Source organism: Haliotis rubra, unplaced genomic scaffold (genome assembly GCF_003918875.1).
Source record: "Haliotis rubra isolate DU_JTF1 unplaced genomic scaffold, ASM391887v1 Scf27, whole genome shotgun sequence".
NCBI classification, from domain to species: Eukaryota; Metazoa; Mollusca; class Gastropoda; order Lepetellida; family Haliotidae; genus Haliotis; species Haliotis rubra.
The window spans coordinates 2939004-2959943 of record NW_025766780.1 but is presented as its reverse complement, the minus strand read 5'-3'; the positions used below and the strand labels follow the sequence as shown (position 1 = coordinate 2959943).

The window sequence follows — 20940 nt, the reverse complement described above, 5'->3', positions numbered from 1 at the left end:
TGCAAATGACTCAGATATCCTGTGATCATTACGTAAGAGTTATACCCCTTTGACAACAACAATCACGTGAATAGAAAGTGTATTGAATACTACTGACATGGAGTGTAGTGCATTGGTTTAACACTTGTCTGTCGACTATACGAGCTTTTAATGATTTCATTGCAGTATTAGTATTGAAGCTAAGGAGTTGCTATCTGCGACTAAAATATACCAAATCTCGTCCTGCATCGTGTATACAACGACCACATCATACGGTCTTCATACCCCGTCATTGTGCATACATCTCGTGAGATGCATATGTATACTTAGATCATAGCCTTAAATCGCCGCCCGATTAACCAAATAAAAAGTTGAATCGTTGCCATGACATTAGCGTTACTACGCAGTCATGAAATATTTACTTTCACATGAAAATGACAAAGACAAATCTAGCAAGCTGTCAAGTGTGTACAAAATATAATCAATGCAGTGTGCCTACCGTCACATTCTCCTGTTATAGCCGGGTTGTTGGCCATTTTGAAAAGTTCGACCCTTGATGTGTTCAGAGACACGGTAACGCAGACCTCACCGTAATAATATAAGTGAGACCGTGACCAACCTGACCAACCAATCAGAAGCTGGTGTCAGCACAGGGTTCGACTGCTCCTTACATACCATGGTGACAAAGTTTCGTTTCCTTGTGTGTCGTCTGCTTCAACCCTTAGTGTGATATAGCAGTGTCAGAATAGGCATAGCATAGGTCGATGATGGTGTGTTTTACCACAGCTATAGACAATCACTCATGCTTGTTACAACGTCTAAACATACGAGTAGTACTTAGCACTTAGATTATCTGCTTGATAGGCGAACCCTTTGCATCCACAACCTCCCTAACGCAAACAAAAAAAGGACAGACACAACATTTCCTCATAATAACTCATATTTTTCTCCGAATTATGTAATGAAAAAATATATCGATTTTCATCTTTCATCATGTGCATTTTCTTTAAATAGTCCTTTGGAAATATATAAAGTCACTCACTTTCCCTACGTTTCTCGGAAAATGTATTTTTCTATATAGCAGTGTTCAAGAGGCGTTAGTGTAAACGCCTGAAGTAGATCCACTTGAATTATTCCTCGACATTAAGGTGTCTCGCTATGCTATAACTACAACGCATGTACTGTTCAAAGCGACGATAAACCAATTTACTAACTCGCTCTTTACCTGAGTAAACATGAAGTAAGATGTGATATAAACAAAGCATAATGAATGGAACAATTCATGTATTTGTTGATTATTTTTTAACACACGCAGTCAGTAATCTGTGTGATGACACTTCACATCAATCTAAGTACTGTTATGTGGTAGTGTTATTCAATGTGTAACACTATCTTATGTGTATAAATTTCGAAACAGAATTGTTTATTCTACGGACTGATTCCCGGTTAACTACTGCTTTAGTTTCAGCACATAACAGTATTGATACAAATACTACACAGTGGTATCAGCCCAAACCGTTCACAGGACTTTCTTTATGACCTGCTATAAAATGCTTAATTTGAAACACGTGAACAGAATATTCGTTTGGATTCAACATCTCCAGAAATAAAAAGATATTTAAGCTGTGACTAAAACTATATCCTCTCGACAACAAAGAGATGCGTTCTAGATCCTCGAAATGTCCTGAAATTGAGACTGTTGGTCTCAACAAGGATGTAAATTGGGCTTTCCAACACTTCACAACCAGCCATTGTATATGAAGCGAAGCGTACCTGCTGCTGCGTTTTACTAACAGTTATTTCGTGATTAATCCTGAACCCCATAAGCAAGTTACAGCTTTTTGGATCAGTTTATTTGTGTCCAGTTGTTACCATAGATTTGGTCAGGTAGCCTCATAACCACTCAAGACGCAACTACCACTCGGACGCGCTTTCATATTTGACAAGATTTGTTTCAATAACATACCGATAAGAATGGGCACAGAGCTTACGGAAAGTAGTATCCGGGTCGTTACTAAATTTGAATATTTTCAGATAGGACAGAAAGTCACGTGACGCCACTGTTTCATAGATACAACTAGTTCTTCTATGTTTTTCTGGACATCATCATTGAAGCTAATATTTATTGCTTTAGAGACGTGTACAAGTCAAACTCTGTTGTTAAAGTTGAGAACGAATCAAGATACGTTACGCTGCGCTTAATTTACCATGCACTGCTATAGGAAGGATGTGGCTTGTGTCTGGTTATCTGAGGTGGAAATGATCTTAGTAATCTAATTATATCACGACGTTAAATGTACAACGTATCATTTCATGTCCTACTTAAATCTTGAATATTGAATACCAAACAAAATAATACTGATTTGGATAAACTACCCCATTTCAAACAGTCTTAAATCCAGACACAACTAATACTCATAATAATGTATTGATTTTTATGTTGCGTTAATTCCTTGTGATCAGAATTTGATATCATGTCACAGACTTTGACCATGTCAGTTTGTGTGTAACCATAACGTATGACGTATTCTACACCGAGATCTCACGACGCAGCTGCAAGTTTGTTTGTTTTTTATTGTAGCGATATGCAATGATCTTTCTATGCCGGTACACACCGACCTAATGCAGATAGGCATGACCTAACGAGAGTAGTGTGCAGGAAGACATGTCGATACAGCTGGTATTTCCTTACACTAGAGACGGAGCTTTCTCGTTGGTTGCCTCGCTCTAGTGATCCCATGTGTAATACAATCAGGACGTGACTGTGAATACTCACACAAAACTTAGAGCTGATGCTTATTATTTAATGATGCAAAGCATGGTGTTTGGATTAACGTGAGATATACAAGTAAGTGTAGAATATATTATAACACGTACAGCATTTATCTGTTTTCTTTAATCTTCCAACAGTTTTCTGTAAGGCTTTGTCTGTAAGACGGTGTCTGTAGCAGAGACAAGTATGTAGGCATTAGTAACCAGTTCAAACCGAACAGTACCCGTTGATATATCTCAATGAGGGAGAGGTGGGTAGGGTAGTGTGGGTGTGGGTGTACCGACGTTTTCAAATAACTGTTTTATACTATGTGATGCATAACATTACTCATCCTTCCACCTCTTTCAAAAACATTGATTTAAACTAAAAATCGGCTGCGTTTATCTACTGAAGGTAGAGGGAAGCCACAGTATAGTTCTTCTTACATTACTGTCACCTCAGGTCAAACATACATCCATCTACTGAAGGTAGAGGGAAGCCACGGGGTAATTCTACTTAGATTACTGTCACCTCAGGTCAAACATGCATCCATCTATTAAAGGTAGAGATTTGCCACACTGTAATTCGCCTTACATTACTGTCACTTCAGGTCAAACATACATCCATCTACTGAAGGTAGAGGGAAGCCACACTGTAATTCTCCTTACATTACTGTCACCTCAGGTTAAACATACATACATCTACTGAAGGTAGAGATTTGCCACACTGTCATTCTCAGTACATTACTGTCACCTCAGGTCAAACAAACTCCATCTATTAAAGGTAGAGGTTTGCTACACTGTAATTCTCTCTACATTACTGTCATCTCAGGTCAAACATACATCCATCTACAGAAGGTAGAGGTTTGGTACACTGTAATTCTCCTTACATTACTGTCACCTCAGGTTAAACATACATCCATCTATTAAAGGTAGAGATTTGCCACACTGTAATTCGCCTCACATTACTGTCACCTCAGGTCAAACATACATCCATCTACTGAAGGTAGAGGGAAGCCACCATGTAAGTCTCCTTACCTTACTGTCACTTCAGGTCAAACATACATCCACATACTGAAGGTAGAGGGAAGCCACACTGTAACTCTCCTTCTATTACTGTCACCTCGGGTCAAACATACATCCATCTACTGAAGGTAGAGGGAAGCCACCATGTAATTCTCCTTACAGTACTGTCACCTCAGGTCAAACATACATACATCTACTGAAGGTAGAGGTTTGCCACACTGTAATTCTCTCTACATTACTGTCACCTCAGGTCAAACGTACATCCATCTACTGAATGGAGAGGGAAGCCACAGTATAATTCTCCTTACATTACTGTCACCTCAGGTCAAACATATGTCCATCTACTGAAGGTAGAGAAGCCACACTGTAATTCTCCTTACATTACTGTCACCTCAGGTTAAACATACATCCATCTACTGAAGGTAGAGGTTTGCCACACTGTCATTCTCAGTACATTACTGTCACCTCAGGTCAAACAAACTCCATCTATTAAAGGTAGAGGTTTGCTACACTGTAATTCTCTCTACATTACTGTCATCTCAGGTCAAACATACATCCACATACTGAAGGTAGAGGGAAGCCACACTGTAACTCTCCTTACATTACTGTCACCTCAGGTCAAACATACATCCATCTACTGAAGGTAGAGGGAAGCCACCATGTAATTCTCCTTACAGTACTGTCACCTCAGGTCAAACATACATACATCTACTGAATGGAGAGGGAAGCCACAGTATAATTTTCCTTACATTACTGTCACCTCAGGTCAAACATACGTCCATCTACTGAAGGTAGAGGTTTGCTACAGTGTAATTCTCCTTACATTACTGTCACCTCAGGTCAAACATACATCCATCTATTAAAGGTAGAGATTTGCCACAATGTAATTCTCCTTACATTACTGTCACCTCAGGCCAAACAAACTCCATCTATTAAAGGTAGAGGTTTGCCACACTGTTATTCTCTCTACATTACTGTCATCTCAGGTCAAACATACATCCATCTACTGAAGGTAGAGGGAAGCCACAGGATAATTCTCCTTACATTACTGTCACCTCAGGTCAAACATATGTCCATCTACTGAAGGTAGGGGGAAGCCACACTGTAATTCTCCTTACATTACTGTCACCTCAGGTTAAACATACATCCATCTACTGAAGGTAGAGGTTTGCCACACTGTCATTCTCAGTACATTACTGTCACCTCAGGTCAAACAAACTCCATCTATTAAAGGTAGAGGTTTGCTACACTGTAATTCTCTCTACATTACTGTCATCTCAGGTCAAACATACATCCACATACTGAAGGTAGAGGGAAGCCACACTGTAACTCTCCTTACATTACTGTCACCTCGGGTCAAACATACATCCATCTACTGAAGGTAGAGGGAAGCCACCATGTAATTCTCCTTACAGTACTGTCACCTCAGGTCAAACATACATACATCTACTGAAGGTAGAGGTTTGGTACACTGTAATTCTCTCTACATTACTGTCACCTCAGGTCAAACGTACATCCATCTACTGAATGGAGAGGGAAGCCACAGTATAATTTTCCTTACATTACTGTCACCTCAGGTCAAACATATATCCATCTACTGAAGGTAGAGGGAAGCCACAGAGTAATTCTCCTTACATTACTGTAACCTCAGGTCAAACAAACTCCATTTATTAAAGGTAGAGGTTGCCACACTGTAATTTTCTCTACATTACTGTCATCTCAGGTCAAACATACATCAATCTATTAAAGGTAGAGATTTGCCACAATGTAATTCTCCTTACATTACTGTCACCTCAGGTCAAACAAACTCCATCTATTAAAGGTAGAGGTTTGCCACACTGTTATTCTCTCTACATTACTGTCATCTCAGGTCAAACATACATCCATCTACTGAAGGTAGAGGGAAGCCACAGGATAATTCTCCTTACATTACTGTCACCTCAGGTCCAACATACATCCATCTATTAAAGGTAGAGAATTGCCACACTGTAATTCGCCTTACATTACTGTCACCTCAGGTCAAACATACATCCATCTATTAAAGGTAGAGGTTTGCCACACTGTTATTCTCCTTACATTACTGTCATCTCAGGTCAAACATACATCCATCTACACTTTAATTCGCCTTACATTACTGTCACCTCGGGTCAAACATACATCCATCTACTGAAGGTAGAGGGAAGCCACACTGTAATTCTCCTTACATTACTGTCACTTCAGGTTAAACATACATCCATCTATTAAAGGTAGAGATTTGCCACACTGTAATTCTCAGTACATTACTGTCACCTCAGGTCAAACATACATCCATCTATTTAAGGTAGAGATTTGCCACACTGTTATTCTCTCTACATTACTGTCATCTCAGGTCAAACATACATCCATCTACAGAAGGTAGAGGGAAGCCACAGGGCTAATTCCCCTTACATTACGTTTCTACATTACTGTTATATCAGGTCAAACATACATCCATCTACAGAAGGTAGAGGTTTGCTACACTGCAAACATACATCCATCTACTGAAGGTAGAGGGAAGCCACCATGTAATTCTCCTTACATTACGTCTGTACATTACTGTCACCTCAGGTCAAACATGCATCCATCTACTGAAGGTAGAGGTTTGCCACACTGTAATTCTCCTTACATTACTGTCACCTCAGGTTAAACATACATCCATCTACTGAAGGTAGAGGTTTGCCACACTGTCATTCTCCTTACATTACTGTCACCTCAGGTCAAACAAACTCCATCTATTAAAATTAGAGGTTTGCCACACTGTAATTCTCTCTACATTACTGTCATCTCAGGTCAAACATACATCCATCTACAGAAGGTAGAGGTTTACTACACTGTAATTCTCCTTACATTACTGTCACCTCAGGTCAAACATACGTCCATCTACTGAAGGTAGAGGTTTGCTACAGTGTAATTCTCCTTACATTACTGTCACCTCAGGTCAAACATACATCCATCTATTAAAGGTAGAGATTTGCCACACTGTAATTCGCCTTACATTATTGTCACTGAAGGTAGAGGTTTGCTACATTGTTATTCTGCTCATATTAATTTCGAGAGAACTGCTTCTTGAATGGGAAGGTCGACAGTCCCTGGACCTCGGCCAGATATGCTGGATTATTTACAGACAGCTGCCATATAGCTGGAATATTGCTGAGTGCGGCGTAAAACTAAACTCACTCACTTACATTAAAATGTGCATTAGTTTGTGGCTCTGAGTAACGGATGAACGTAATACAGACTAACAAATAAACGAACGAGTGTAAAAATTTGAATATATGAACTGCTGCTCATGCATGTATCCGATATGTTTCGAGGAAAAGTAAAGCCATGCTCTTCGTTCCAGATATATAGGCTGTAATCATGTGTTTGCAAGCGATGCAATTAGGCTTGTAACCGAATTGGTAGACTAAGCACTATCACGCCCGTAAAATATAGCAACATAAAAACAGAAACAATTTAATAAATTTATTGCGGCTAAATGAACAGGAATATATTACGAATATCGAGCTTACAAATCCATAGGCTAATGTTCATGCAGATAAAATGTAACATATCTTGTTAAAGCTACAGTGCAATACGATTCCTCAATATTCACAAACATTGTTGTTCGCATACAGTGAAGCTAGAATATTACAGCAGTAACAGAACACATAAGCGGAATAATCAAGTTTATATCTATTGTAAATATCTATGATATTCTTGCCATCATTAGGTGGTATCCTTTTGAAATGTAAATGTCGTTTCACAATGGCATGGAACCCCATATATGGACCCTAAAGAGTTATATACTTGTTTTCCTGTCTGAAACAAACTGTATGGCATCCATCCATAGTCAGCAGTTTGGATATCAACTATCTCACGAGAACCTCTTCGCAAAGGGACGGATGAATCTACATTTTGGGGCCCATTGCCAGTGCAGATGTTTGGGATCAGATCCTTCTGTCCAGATCCTCGGGGAACACCCACAGTGATAGCATGTTACTGTTCCAAACCCTGCAATCCAGAAGGAAAAGAGATCGGTCATTATATTTGTATTTACATCGTGGCTGATAATCTACTGTCTATTCTCTTGGATTTGTGTTTTGGAATCAATGTGTTTGGTATTTAGTTGCTCATATGCATGTGATGGTGTAATCGTAATGGCAAAATTACTGAAAGGGTAAAACATTCATTATATCCGGCATTCAAATGGAAATACGACACTTGGTTATGGTGTTTAGTACCTGAGTAAAAGAACCCTGCAAGGGCTAGGATATCCTTCTTCACACCGTAAACACAACTGAAGTCTTTGAATGACTGGAGTCTCCACACAAAACTGTGATAGTCCTTATGCACCGCTTTACGTTGGGTGCCTGACATTAGCAAGAGCTCTTTAACCCCTTCTGCTGACAGTTGTAGGAACTCAGAATTTGATGTACATCGTTCTCTGGATTTCTTTGGCTTGCTCTCTTTTGAACGACAAGAAATAGTGTTCACCCTGCTCTCCCTGGACCGACAATGGCTGTTGGTCAACCTGCCGTTCGTTTGCGTTTGTGTACATTCGCTAACATAGCCAGATGTCAAGTCTTGGTGATGTTGGTGCTGTTGATGCTGTTTGGTTTCACCAAAGTAGCTCATGTCACACTGAAATCCTCTTTCCGTTGTGGCACATGCACCCTTGACCTTGGAATCATCCTCCATACCTTTCCTCACTACAATAGTATCTCTCTGTACTGAGGCCGGAGGCAAGCTCGATTTCAAACTGTCAAGTGAAAGTGACGGAGCGGTTAGAGCTTCATCTGGGTTTTCTGTCGAACTTGCAAAACATTCTCTAGCTCTGACAGTTGATGCCACTTCATTAGCATGCTCGTTCTCATTGTCCTTCTCAACATTTTGTGTAATAGCTCCCTGTGTAGAAATGCTAAGGCTTCCCAGTTGTTGCGCGACTGAGTTCTTGCTGAATACGTCCAGGTCCTCTGAACCAGTGACAGATGTTACTCTCTGACCAATTAAACCTAGTACAGCCTGACAAGAAAGTGTGTGAGCATTACTGCCTTCAGGCAGCTCACCAGCAAATGCATCCGTGGTCGATATAGGGTGACGGCCATCTCGGGCTCCTCCAGCAGTGCCATTACCTACACAAACATCATATCAGTAAATGAAAGGAAGATAATGTAATCAGCATGAATTAAATGTCATTTATTAAGTACTTTATACTTATATCAGTATTCAAACTCGTCGATATAGGACTGACACACTGCTCATTTTAACTCATGAGATAATATTGTATTTAGCCTTCAGAGATCCTATCATGTTTTGTTAATTTCATTTTGTTAATAAAGAACATCGCACTGGGTATTAATACTCGTCACGACGAAGGTCCGGGTTCGATTCCCTACGTGGATAGTACTATGTGTGAAGCCCAATACTGGTGTCCCCTGCCGGCATAGTGCTGGGGAAAATGCTACTGGCGGCGTGAAACCCTAATCACTTGCTCACTCATTCACTCTCTCCAAGCAGGCGGTGGTCATATTACAAAACAAATTCCTCCATGGATATTTTGTTATCTTTGTAAGGAAGTTCGGGATAATGAAATAACGTTGTAGCCTAACTCACCAGTCACTGCTTCCTGATTTCTGTCGGCATCGTCTACATCCTCTGGTAGGGCCATGCTTTACCTGAAGCACAAGGCATATAAGTATAAGGTATATATTTATAAGCATACGTTTTTATACTGCGATAAAGCAAAAGGATAAAGCGACATATGTTGGGGTCATAAGCAGAAAGAGATGCAAATATGAAAGGTCAAGTAGGGACTACTTTCAGTATCCACACTCAGGCGCATTAGGATAATTTGCATATCAATTATCACGGGCATTTCTCATGTTTCAAGCCTTTCGGTGGACCAAATACATAGTGGCATACTTCTATAGTTATTCTACTACAGCTGCGATACTGAGGTGCAGGAAGACTCATATCTATACATAACTGTGACTGTGTCGCTGTAGCTCCCCGGACTGCTTCGATGACTACGCAAACAGAAATAGGTTTTAGCGTTTTTGGATGTTTCCTAAAAAAATACCCATTTTATCTACTCGTCAAAACTAAAACAGCTGAAAAATATATACAATTTCTTGACTTGATAGTGTAAGATATGGCAAATCGCAACATGGCGGCTGCCTGAGGCAAAGATACTGTGCTGGCGGCATGGAAGCCTGTGTAGGTGATTGTGTCAACCGGCGATCGAGTCGATCAAAACAATAGTCTAATATACTGGATATACGTGTCTTACTAGGCCATAGCTGATACAAATGTTGAAGGCTTTCGATATACGAATTTAGAAGTGATTTAGTGAGGATACAGACTAGCCGAGCGGGATTTGATGGAAGACCTCTGCGACTAGTCCTTTGCCAGATTTGGACCGCTGAATTCAGCCAAAATATGTCCGATTTGATACCATGGTTTATGTTGTCGCTGTGTGTACGTCTGACTCCACAATTTGTAAACCTGTGACCAGCTTAGGACAGGAGACCAGTATTCAAACAAACGTGATGTCACATAGGTTAGGGTAAGAGTAGCCTCCCTTAGTCAACGTTCAAACCGACAGATTGCCATGAGAGAGACATACAATCCCTGTGTGCAGGTTACCTTCCCCGATGTCGTTATGTCATCAATTAAACATGTTTCATTTGGAACTACATGTAAATTGACTTGCCACATCACTGACTTTCTGACGTGCAGTGTACAATGTTTATTCCAAGTACATGATATTTAACCACCGGACGAAACAGATTTCATTGGGAATCACAAAATAGCGCGAAAAGTATGTGAATGATCATACACAATCAGTGATAACGCCAGGTTTTTGCAAAATGGATAAGTATATCCTGTGCTGTCAGGAGCACACGCCGTTCACAAACTTACAACAATATGTGTACTATATGTTTAAGCCCATACTGTACAACAGTACTTCTGTCGTGTAGCCTGTAGGCTAACCGATCACTTGGGGTAGCAGAAGTCCAGGGCCACGAAAGTGCACTTACTGATTTTGAACTTTGGTTGCTGTGTAGAAGTGAAAGGTGCTGAGGTGCTACTTCCTGTTGGTGAATGAAACGCGTGTGGGAAATATGTTTGATCTGTCACCAGTGGGTGGGAATGTTTAGAAGTCTTTTACTCTTTGAATCAAAGGCGATTTCCTCCAGAATTATGAAATATAGAATTATTTCTTATTCAAGCATGATTAACCGTGGCTTGTTACGACTTGACTTGGAGTTTTAATCGTGGGTATCTCGTGACATAAAGAGCTATTTGTAATTACGATTGATGGTCTTGTCCGCTTTAGAAGTTCCCTTTCTGCATATTTCAACAAACGGTTACAGCAGATTGTGTGAATGGTGGAATTACCCTTTAGGCCAACACCTGGTACCATCACTTATTTTCAGTGATGCATTCATTTAATTTCCACCGCTATGTTATTCGCTTCATGCCAAATGGAATCTGCTTCGATAGGTAATGAAGACCATGTATTTTCTTGCATCTACGTTGAACTTTCTAGTATTTCTCTCCAAAAGCTGTAACAGACCCTTGGCATGTGACTTCTCGATTGTCATGGCGATGGAAATACCAAGGAATACCCTTTAAAATTAATCGTGTCTGACCAAAATAAATTAAAGTGAACATTATAAAATATACTTCATGGTATGGTTAACGTGCATACATGGCAATTCCATAGTGTAACGACAAATCATCTCAAGTTTATTACACCTTGCACTAAAGATATTGATGTTCAACAATTATGACGCTATATGGTGCATATGTTACGCGTAGCTGATCTGCAATGTTTACTATGAGTATTTGAAGTGAACGTAAACCATACAGAAGCCGTCAGTCGTACTAGCTGCGGGATCTTTGTGTGGTGGCGATTACATTTCTATAGCATCTGAAATACTTTAAATAACTGTGCAGACACGCTTGATATCGCGCTTTTAGGGGGCATGAATTTTAAACAGGGTCAAGTAGGGCACTCCTTAAATTCTCGAAGCTACTGGCTGGCTTATTTCGTTCTGAGATGAAAAGTATTTGGATATTCAGTGTTCAAGTAAGTACAGCGTGTGTGTAAGAGAGAGAGAGAGAGAGAGAGAGAGAGAGAGAGAGAGAGAGAGAGAGAGAGAGAGAGAGAGAGAGAGAGAGAGAGAGAGAGAGAGAGAGAGAGAGAGAGAGAGAGACAGAGACAGAGACAGAGAGAGAGAAAGAGAGGGACGGAGACAAATACGTTGAATACATACGTAATTCATTGAGTTGGCGTATATCCTACAGATGTTAACTGTGTACTTAACAGTACAGTATCTATTGGTCAACATGTTCACATTAGTCCACTGACAAATGTAGTGTAACATATACTTATTACTTTAGTACATATTTACATAATTCATCTTACTTATTATGGTTTAAAAACTAAACACCATATATTAATATTATCACAGATGTATCCCATATGTGCCCACTCTGGAGGTCATGTTTGGTTGATAACATTGTCATATGAGCATCGTACCAGGACCCACACTCACATATGAAACAGAACTCTCATTCGACAGATTTTTTTACGCCACTACCCAGGAAATTGGTAAAGAGACAGACGATTCTAAGACTGCATCTATTGTATCCATACAACTATCCAGAAATTATCCATACAACTATTGCTATTCTGGAACACATATGTACTACGGGGGCAATACGAGATTTGCTCAAGAAGGATGTTTGTTCATATGATATGTGGGGCATATAGTTAACTATTGAAGTAATCAAAGACATGTACACATATATTACATTCATCATCATTGTACACTTAAAGGATACACTTAGTTGTTGCTGACAGAACTCTAATTTTGATTACATGAATCAGTCACCATGATGACAATAACATGTTTTCAAGTGGTTTTCATAGTTGTATGAAATGATACTCAGAAATGCACACAGTAAATGTAGTTGATACAGTGGGTTCAACTGCATGCTTGAACATATGGTCAGTGGGTTCAACTGCATGTTTGAACATATGGTGATAATGAGTTATTCAATTTCTTTTACAAATGTTCAAGCCACGGCTGACAACGTTTTATCATGGGTTAAATAATTATCCAAGTGAAACAATATATTCAGTTTGTCCACAACATGTGCATGATTTGTGTAACATGTTACTGTAAATAACCTACCGTTATCAGCTTTGTGATGTGAAGTCAAATAGAATCTGTTCAAAACATATAGTTTTACCAAATGAATAATTTATTGACAAAAACACTGGCTTTCTTTTGTTGAAGTACATAATACATGGACAATATAATTCGATCACAATGTTTGCAATATCAATCCCTTTCTGTGTTTGTAAAATGATGTTCATGGATGTGAATAAAAATCACAAAACTAAACAAATTCTTTTGCTGACGTTATCCATCTCAAAACAGGAAAAGCTCTCTACACATCCTCACATCGACAGTTAAAGCGACTGACTGCCTGAGTGAAGTGACACATCACAAGCATCCACATGATTGACACCTGTGTACAAAGTGGACTAGGGTATTGATGTAGTATTTCCAAATAATTCACATACGATGAAGTAATCTATACTTCAGAAAGAAAACCATGACTGCCACCGAAAACGTAAAACTTTTGTATCATTGATTCATATCAAACACAAAACAATAATTAGTGCTAATCTTGCGCTTTACAGGTAAATGCTATTGATATAATTATCGTCCGCCGAACCTGTATACTGTTTTCGTCAGGAGGTGTGTCAAATTGTGACTTTGGAATGAGGTTATTGTTTTATTGACCGCACTGTAAACGACATTTTCACGGTTATGAATACTGAGCGAGGGTTTTCACGATCAGGTCAGTTTAAAAATACTATTGCTCGATTAATGTTGTTCCGCAGCCTAAACGTGTATACATGGACGATAATAATACCTGTGTGTGTCAGATCGAAGAATGATATGGCGGTTATCATGCCGGATACCTACACATTTAGTTAACAAAACGTCAGGGTTCCTTACCTGAAGATATATCAAATGTTTAGGTTTTCACCCTGGTGTTTACATGAATGGCGATGATGTTTTACAAGTGTATGAAGCCAAGCCCACTCTGCACACGAAGGTTTGTCGCCATATTGTGACCCGTCGACTGCAGAACTTGTATCACGTGATGTCAACATCCTTGTTTGAATCAGTAATCTGGAAGTGGTGTCACTTAAGCAATATTTCAGCCATATCGTGACTTAAACAGTAAATACTTTATAATTATATTTTATAAAATCTGTTGCCAAAAGACAGTGAAACAACAAGTATATATCAGTTACAGATTTAAACCTAGCATGTAACGTAAAGTTATATACTATTTAGGACATTACATAAAATTGGGCTATAGATCGCCAACAACTGAAGGTAGATCACCATACCAGGGACGATTGGAACCTCTAAATATGATGTGATAAAATCCAACCCGTGTTGGTCTTTGCAGTCACCATGTTGGAAGGATTCGTTTCAAAACGATGAAGTATATTTTGAATACGTTCAGCATAAATAAGTGAAGAAACAATATATTTGTCTATATAAGCCTAAAGATAGTTATACGTAGCTGACCATATAACACACAAACATTCACAATAGTGTGTAGGCAGAGACCTGTTAACTGTATCGGCGGCTAACCACAAATCCTGTCTTGAGCAAGTCAAGTCAAGAGTGTCAGATTTTATTAAGTCAAAAACCAATACAATTAAGCTCTATGAGACACATGCCTGTACACATGGCGAGGTACATATATAGCCAACAATCATTATAATATTATTACCCAAGAGTGAGGATATATGCAAACAAAATATCACAAAAATTCAACTTTGTTTCTTTCATTTAAGATATAATAAATACACTTAGCAGCTTTAAGTACTTAGCACTTACTGATGGGGACTTTATTTTTAGGGGCTTTGTTACGTTTAATGCATTGCGAGACCTTTATGTAACAAAATGTTTATGGAGGGAATTATTTGTGCTTGATGTTTTCTACTATATCAGTGCAGGGTTTATTTGCTGTGTAGGGACCAGTTGCCCAGTTTTTCACATTTACTGCCAAGTCATCTTTGCTGCTAGACTGTCCGTTAAGTGGCGACAAGTAGTTATCTCATTGATGTACAAATATACAACTTATTTTCTGTGTAACAGCATGGTTAACATCAAACCACGTGCTGTGTACATGACGAACATCATAGCTTGGTACTTAGTGAGGAAATTACATCATTGGGGTTTAATTATTATATGTATCTTTGTTGTTTCATCTTTTTGTTGTGATTTGAAGTAATGTGTGCTTAATCAGCTCGATCCTGGATATATGAGTTATTTTGCTGGAAGATTTACCAATCTGATAAGAAAATGTGTCATTTATATGCTGAAGCATTACTTTCCTGTGCACAAATGCAGTCATTACATTATGGCACGATAGGTACGGTTTGGACAAAGGTAGATACATGAAAACAAACAATAATAATTTGAGAACTGTGCGACAGCTAGGGTTTTCGCTTTCCTTTTAATCAGAGTGCAACAGTTTCGATTTCAGCATGCGGAATTTGGTTTTTTAAAGCATATACAACGATATGTAAAATATACAACAAACAATATATCATTATGGCTATATTATGATTCAAAGTAATGTCAGTTATGGCAAACCCATCTGACTTCTGTACGGTCATTGACCTGCTTCCTGACACATTGTCATGTGAGAGTGGTTCCTAGTTTCTTTTTGGTGCTATCCCATTTCCAAAAATATCCAATTTTCTGTTGAAAAGTCACAACCTGTTGTTTTTTAATCTTTTTAACAACAGTCTTTGTAGTGGAGGAAGCTTTTGGGAATAGAAACAACCAAGACGAAAGACATCTCAGATATTATAAATGACCATGGCACCTTTCAATTTTTTAATTTGAAATACATTTGGCAAAGATATCATTTAGATTCAATAAAAAAAACCAATAATCTCCGAATAAACGTTTTTTTAGGGATGATAAATATCAGGTACTTTTTATTAGAAGTCTGTTCATATTTTAACCAATGGCAAGCTATGCCAGTAAGCATTTGAGCTTCTGATATGTAGCATATGTGCTTGGTATGTGCTACTGTAAGAGCTGCATGTGTATTATGAGGAGCAGCATTAATAAAGAGGTTGATTTATGCACACATCAACCTGTTTATCATACTTATCACATATTGTTCATGTCATAACTTCTTGTCAGATAAGTACGGTTTGGAGTGAGTTAGAGATGTTAAAACACACAATAATTCCATAATAACATTTCCTGGCATTGTACATTTTATGTATTCCTCTCCAGTTACAATTAAACTGTTACCTACTTTCCATTTTTGTGTGTGTGTGTGTGTGTGTGTGTGTGTGTGTGTGTGTGTGTGTGTGTGTGTGTGTGTGTGTGTGTGTGTGTGTGTGTGTGTGTGTGTGTGTGTGTGTGTGTGTGTGTGTGTGTGTGTGTGTGTGAAATCAGAGTAAAATGCAAAGCGGCATTTGGTTTTCAAAGCATAAGCAACGACATGTAATGTTTTCTTACTTCTACTGAAAAGGTTAATGGTGCTTTATTAATGCCCAGGTGTATACATGAAGTGGTTAGAACATTAAAGATATGTGTATACTGTATTGATGTAATATAAGAACGATTGTCGAGGTGGGCACAAATACAACGAAGCAATTACTTCTGAGAAAATGGTGGAGACATAATTTGATCTATTGTTAACAACCATCTAATTCTTGAAACTAGTCTTTAACGAGACTAGTTATATCTATCAGAATATTTTGAAAGATCAATAAATCTCGCACTTCTAAAACAGAAATTGTAAACTTATTAATAAATCTTTTTCTTGAAATGGTAGTGCAAAAAGAAGAATCATCATCTGGTATGTACAGCAGTGTGTTTATGTGAAAACATTATTAGCCTTTAAAAGGACGTGGCTCGGTGGCCTATGTCAGTGACTGTTTTAAGCCCACGTGGTTGAATTTAGTTTGGATTGATAAAATAACTGCACAAGTAAATGATTATTATACCATATCTATATCTAACAAATGTTGGTAATATTGTTATCAATATCTTAAAGTAAAAGTGGTCTTGGGATCAGTCACAAGATGTATTCATGTTCGACTCATGGCGTCTTAAGGCTGTACGTAATGTCTGTGTAAACACATCTGCTTTTTAATCTACAATTGTAGTTATCATGTGTCATGGCTATGTGTTTATGATACTGTTATTTACAAATCTTGTTAATGTCTTCATTGTTTTTTAACAGAAGCGACAATTTCATGAACGACACACACATCACAATCACATTGTTGTGCTATTTTGTAGTTGGCTTTTGATTTGTTTGTTCCACTGGGTATTTGTGAAGTGGATATGATCCTGCAAAGGTCCTGTGATTTCATAAATCCATATGATTGTCCGCTTGCTATAGATCTGCCTCATGGTTGTACAAGTACTGATAAATATTTTCCAAAACCGAGCGGGTGTTTCATTTCAAGTATTGATAATACATAAATTTCTAAAGACCTTATTACACCATTTGAATAAATCATGGTTTCATTCATTGTCAACTTTATAGTATTTAATTGAAAGTCAAATTTGTATATGATATCAGATTTAATCTGCACCGTGTGAGATTTCGTTTGTAAAGATTATGACTGACGATTAGTAAAAACATTGCACATGATATTAATCTGTAAACCCTCCTACCTTATGATGAGTTTCTTGAAATAAGCCTACTCAAACGTAAGGCACTCGCTATGAGAGATGAAGCAAATGGCAGCTCACACATTTCCGGTCATGCGCAGACTAATGAGTCCTAATGTTGAACGACAACATATCTCTAAACGCTGATAATGTTCTTGGCAGATTCATCAGTTACAAATAAGTTTGCATACGTTATATGATTAAATGAAATGCGTAATACCTTCTGTCGTATTCCATTCCAGCCAGTGCTTTTTCCGTAAAATGAGCAGTTTTAGAATTTGTAACTGCTATAACGTAAGTGCGGTTACTGTATTGAACATTCTGGTTGATACATGTTTAGAGGTATTCCTGTGTTCCTGTTTTAAGGAAATGAGAAGATGTGGTGGTGACAGTGACGGTTAACACTACGACAATGCTATTCTGGCAGTACCATGGCGAAGTACGCATTATGTCGGGAAACCGCACGTAAAATCTCCAACTCATCATCGTCAACACCTTCATTATACTGCTTGTCTCAAGTAATGCTTTATCAGTCTCAAACTTTCTAAAGTACATGTGTGAGATATAGATATATATTTATCCCCCGCCGCGAGTTTAGCGAGAAGAGGGAGATATAGTATTAGGCTCCGACCGTCCGTCCGTCCGTTCGTACGTACGTACGAATTTGAATATCTTAAGAACCGTTAACTAGATTCTTTTCGTGTTTGGTACCTAGGTTTATCACAGTATGCGAAAGGTCCCAGTCAGGTTTGGTGACCTTGACCTTCAAGGTCACAATGGGACTTTAACGTTTTACCCTTGTCAGCGAGGTATCTCAAGAACCGTTCACTGGATTTTCTTCATATTTGACACCAAACTGTATCTAGGTACGATGCAGGGCCCAGTCGATCTTGGTGACCTTCACATAATTTTCAAGGTCACGGCGACACTTTGAAGATTTCAGTTTGTTAACGTACATGTTCACCTTATCAGAGATACATCATACAAACTATTCACTGTATTTTCTTCATATTTGACACAAAGCATCATTTTGGGAAGGTGCAGGGTGACTGGTCATGCTTTTGTTGACATCTAACTTCATCTTAAACTAACTCACTTTCATTACTTTTTAAGTTTGATTTGATTATTTGCGGCGTGGGATTATGTCACCTTCATGGCAATGCTTATTAATATTTATTAATGCAAACTTGTTCTCGTCACTATACGGCTGGAATAATGCCGATGTGACGCAAAACCCAACTCAACTCAATAACTACATTTTTCGTTAAATGTTTGTCGCTAACGTCATGTTTATGTACACTGAGGATAAGACAAACGCAATCACCAGTAGCAACTAAACGTTTAAGTTATTTTTTGGTGTCATATATTGTCAGCACTAGGCATGGCTGCATTTTTCAAGTGCAAAAATGTGTTACTTTCCGAGAGCTCTACAATATGTTAATATCAACGTCTTTGTAACACAGAAAATGCAGGAGAGCTTTCAAATTATTTTCCGCTATGACGTCCCATTGACGTTTTGATCCAACAGACTTAAACTGTTCACTGAAGATGGTAAATCCAAATTGTCAGTTCAGTCTCTTGAACTGGGCATGGGTGTTCCAGTGTTCTATTTACAACTAATTCCTTCGGTCAACTTGCGTCACTTTGGGTTCACATCCGTCATCAGTCACAGTGCATCTTCTTTGATGACGTCAATCATACGTCAGCATGATCGAGATGGTGGAGATTTCACAATTCAACTGATTAAATTAACGATAAAATGTTGATCATTATTGCTGAATTGTCCGGTTACCAAAAGCATATCAATATGTCAAATAAAACCTGAAGTAAGGCCATAGATACCTTCAAAATATTCTTGTCGGCCTCTTTCGGGGTTTTGCACAATGGTGAGGTTATTCCATCACGTTATAGAGTCGACAGCTCTTGACCTCTTCCATTGGATCAGAGAACGAGTGAATATGGCTCCCAATATGAGACATCAACTTTTATTTCTTCGGAAATCCCTGGTTAGCCGTAGTTTGTGACGTAAAAGTGTCAGTCAAGTTACAACGTGTTGTCGCTACGACAGAACACGTCAGTGTTGCTGACATATGACCTGGAAATGCTGACAAAATGGGAAAGGTCGTGTTATTACCCATACTTAACAAATAACAATAAATTTCTTACATGAGCATAACAATGTTAGTACACCAGTCAAAACATCAAACTTTGAAGAGTTGGGCAGCCAGTTACTCCCGCAATGTCATCGCTTAATTTTGTTCCGTAAGAAATTATCAGTTATCACTTCCTTTACTTGGAGAGGTTCAACAACCAAGAGATTTTGACATTGTACGCCATATGCGCCTCATATGTAATTGAAGAGATGTTGTTTCATTTATGTGGTGATTGAAATCTCATCTGTTGATACGTTGCAATTATTGCATCGAGAGAAACGCGATGATCAACTTAAGTGTAAATGGAGTATTACCAGAGTGCGTAAGTTAAAGGTCACATGCAACGTAAAACACAACTTTGAAGATTCTGATACCTTTCGGTATGGACGTACCGAAACAAATCATCAAAAATGCAAATTCAAGTTATAAAGTTGAAAAATAACGCGATGAAAAAAACCGCGCGAAATCGGAGTTCAAACGATTCACTAATTTTCCCCCACTAATTTTTCCCCTCAACAAGTGGGTTGCGCTCATAGCATGTGCGCAGTGAAATAGGTTCGCGCAACTTAGAAGCGGGCTGTCTGGTGAATACTCGGTGAAGGCTTTGGTGTGAGCTATTTTCATAATGTTTTGTTGATATCTCACAGGCGCGAGCTTTTTATATGTTATGACAGTAAATAAACTGTTTATATAATTTCATTTGTCTATTTCACCACACGTTCTTCTTACCGAGTCACTTTCTCAGTTCGATACTCAGAAGCAATGTCATTATTTAGCGTTGACACAATTTCTAATTGTGATATAGATATGTCGTTGTCACAGACAAAACTCAATGTCTTGTTTTATTGACACCTGTGTGTCTGCCTGCCTGTCTGCTAAGGACAATATTCAATACACAACTTCGATCACTGACCACATGCAATTTGAACTTAACACCAATCAGGCTATACACCATAAACAAAACGCATTGATTTATGGCCCGAGTTTGGTCTCTGTCACATTATGTAATTACACAGACAGGCAGGTGTGATACTTGAACACATGACATGTTATGATGTCTGTTGATTGCAAAATGTTATACACAAAAAATGAGCATGTATTTACAAAACCCAACATCTCTATATTTACACACACAATGAGCCGTGAAGGCGGCATCTGCAAATGAACCAGCCGTTACACTTGAGTGCACACCCACCCGCTCTGACTGGGTTCGGTATCCCGGCTGCTTCGTTTCGAGGGAGGTAAACCCAAGTACAAAATATTGCACTTTTGAT

General features: G+C 38.6%; 1 protein-coding gene across 3 annotated transcripts; it reads right to left on the bottom strand.

Moving 5' to 3' along the window:
- Positions 1-7224: 7224 nt before the first annotated feature.
- Positions 7225-17597, bottom strand: LOC124280576. 3 transcript variants are annotated; one of them, XM_046716551.1, is made up of 4 exons: positions 17517-17597; positions 9370-9431; positions 7998-8888; positions 7225-7767 (listed from the first exon to the last, which is right to left on the bottom strand). In XM_046716551.1, exons 2-4 carry the CDS (start codon positions 9422-9424, stop codon positions 7631-7633), a joined length of 1083 nt encoding a protein of 360 aa, XP_046572507.1. In that variant the 5' UTR covers positions 9425-9431; positions 17517-17597; the 3' UTR covers positions 7225-7630. The 3 variants fall into 3 exon arrangements, with proteins under 3 accessions (XP_046572507.1, XP_046572506.1, XP_046572508.1); XM_046716550.1 differs by lacking the exon at positions 17517-17597 and adding an exon at positions 13800-13937; XM_046716552.1 differs by lacking the exon at positions 17517-17597 and adding an exon at positions 10211-10302.
- Between the last annotated feature and the right edge of the window lie 3343 nt (positions 17598-20940).